Raw genomic sequence first — 1,522 nt, forward strand, 5'->3', positions numbered from 1 at the left:
CATAACTGCATTTCATCTAGATATGTTTTGGTCCCTGTGTGTGTGTGTGTGTGTGTGTGTGTGTGTGTGTGTGTGTGTGTGTGTGTGTGTGTGTGCGTGTGTGTGTTTGTGTGTGTGTGTGTGTGTGTGTGTGTGTGTGTGTGTGTGTGTGTGTGTGTGTGTGTGTGTGTGTGTGTGTGTGTGTGTGTGTGTGTGTGTGTGTGTGTCTGTGTGTCTGTGTGTCTGTGTGTGTCTGTGTGTGTCTGTGTGTCTGTGTGTGTGTGTACATGGGTAAGTGTGTCATTATATGCTTTCTGTACTCACCCTGCATTGGTCTGTGTTGATGTGCTGCTCATGTTTACAGGATCATCCATGTCCTGGTCATTCTTCATGGTCAACCAGCCATGTAGTGCAGACTCTGGTCTGAGTGTCTTACTGTGACCTGCAGCCTTCCCAGCCTCTTGACTCATTTCAGTTGTCTCACTAGGCCAGAACAGCAGAAACAATGAATACAGAATGAGTCCAAAAACTGCAATGACTATATAACCCTGTATTATCCGCACATCCAGAGCAGCAGAAACAAATGTATACAGGATTAGTACAAAAACTGAAAGACATTATAGGCCTGTATAATCAATAGACTGGAAAGGCTTAATATGACTTCATACTGCAACAAAGAAGTATCCCCATCCTTGGATTGGCTAATCTCTTGATAATAGACAAAGTTATACTGGTATAAAACAAGCTTGTCATTACAGACTATGATGACCTTATTCTGCACAGCCCAGCTTGGGCATGGCAACACAGAGGTAGACTGCTTTTTGACATGGGCAGATCTGTTGGTGAATTATTATTCAATTTCAAAATCGGAATAAAGGTAACTTCACCAACAGACTTAAACATTTAAAAAGCCGTAACAGTCAGGCACTCTTTAATCGAGTGTTACTGTACTAGCTGAAGACTAGATGTCATGTTTTTAGAAAATCAAACTCAATAAAAGCTGAAGTTTCTTTATTATTTGGATAATTAAAATGTTGTCATTGCATTGCTATGGCAATGATTAACATATTGGTTGGACAACACAGATAGAATAAAATATATTTAAAATAATTCTGTGTGTTTTTGCTATAATTGAAAAGGTTATTATTTGCAGTTGTCCTATTTGAAGTAGCCTAATGTCTTTCAGAATGGCAGTAATTAGAAGATCTAGTGTTTTTTCTCTGTCCTACGAATGGGTAGTGATGGGAACCTCAAAACAGTCGTTTTGACGGGAAGTCAAATGTTTGAAACACAACTCTATCACAACACTGCTTCTGGGTGTCGTTCAATTCCACGTCACATGGTTTCCCCTCCCTATCGAAAATACCTGGTGCTTTTGATATCACAAGTGCCTCCTTTCTTGTCTGTAGCGGATACATTGTTGGAATCATTATCTATGTTGTTGTTAAACCCCCAAAGCTGTTCATATTAGTCATTCTAGTTGGTTGGCTATTATATGCTGTATATAAATTACCTGTTAATCAGACCTGTCCATATCTTATCA

At 39.6% G+C, this 1,522-nt stretch overlaps 1 protein-coding gene across 1 annotated transcript in view; it reads right to left on the reverse strand.

Moving 5' to 3' along the window:
- The window catches only part of LOC308367485 (NACHT, LRR and PYD domains-containing protein 3-like), a gene marked incomplete at both ends in the record, with an annotated part of 44,310 nt that extends 43,861 nt beyond the window's left edge, over positions 1-449 (reverse strand). The window contains one exon of the mRNA XM_080841417.1: positions 304-449. Coding sequence (XP_080697543.1) covers positions 304-449 — 146 coding nt within the window. The remainder of the gene's footprint in view (positions 1-303) is intronic.
- Positions 450-1,522: the final 1,073 nt, after the last annotated feature.

This window comes from Sprattus sprattus (assembly GCF_963457725.1).
Source record: "Sprattus sprattus genome assembly, chromosome: 1".
NCBI classification, from domain to species: Eukaryota; Metazoa; Chordata; class Actinopteri; order Clupeiformes; family Clupeidae; genus Sprattus; species Sprattus sprattus.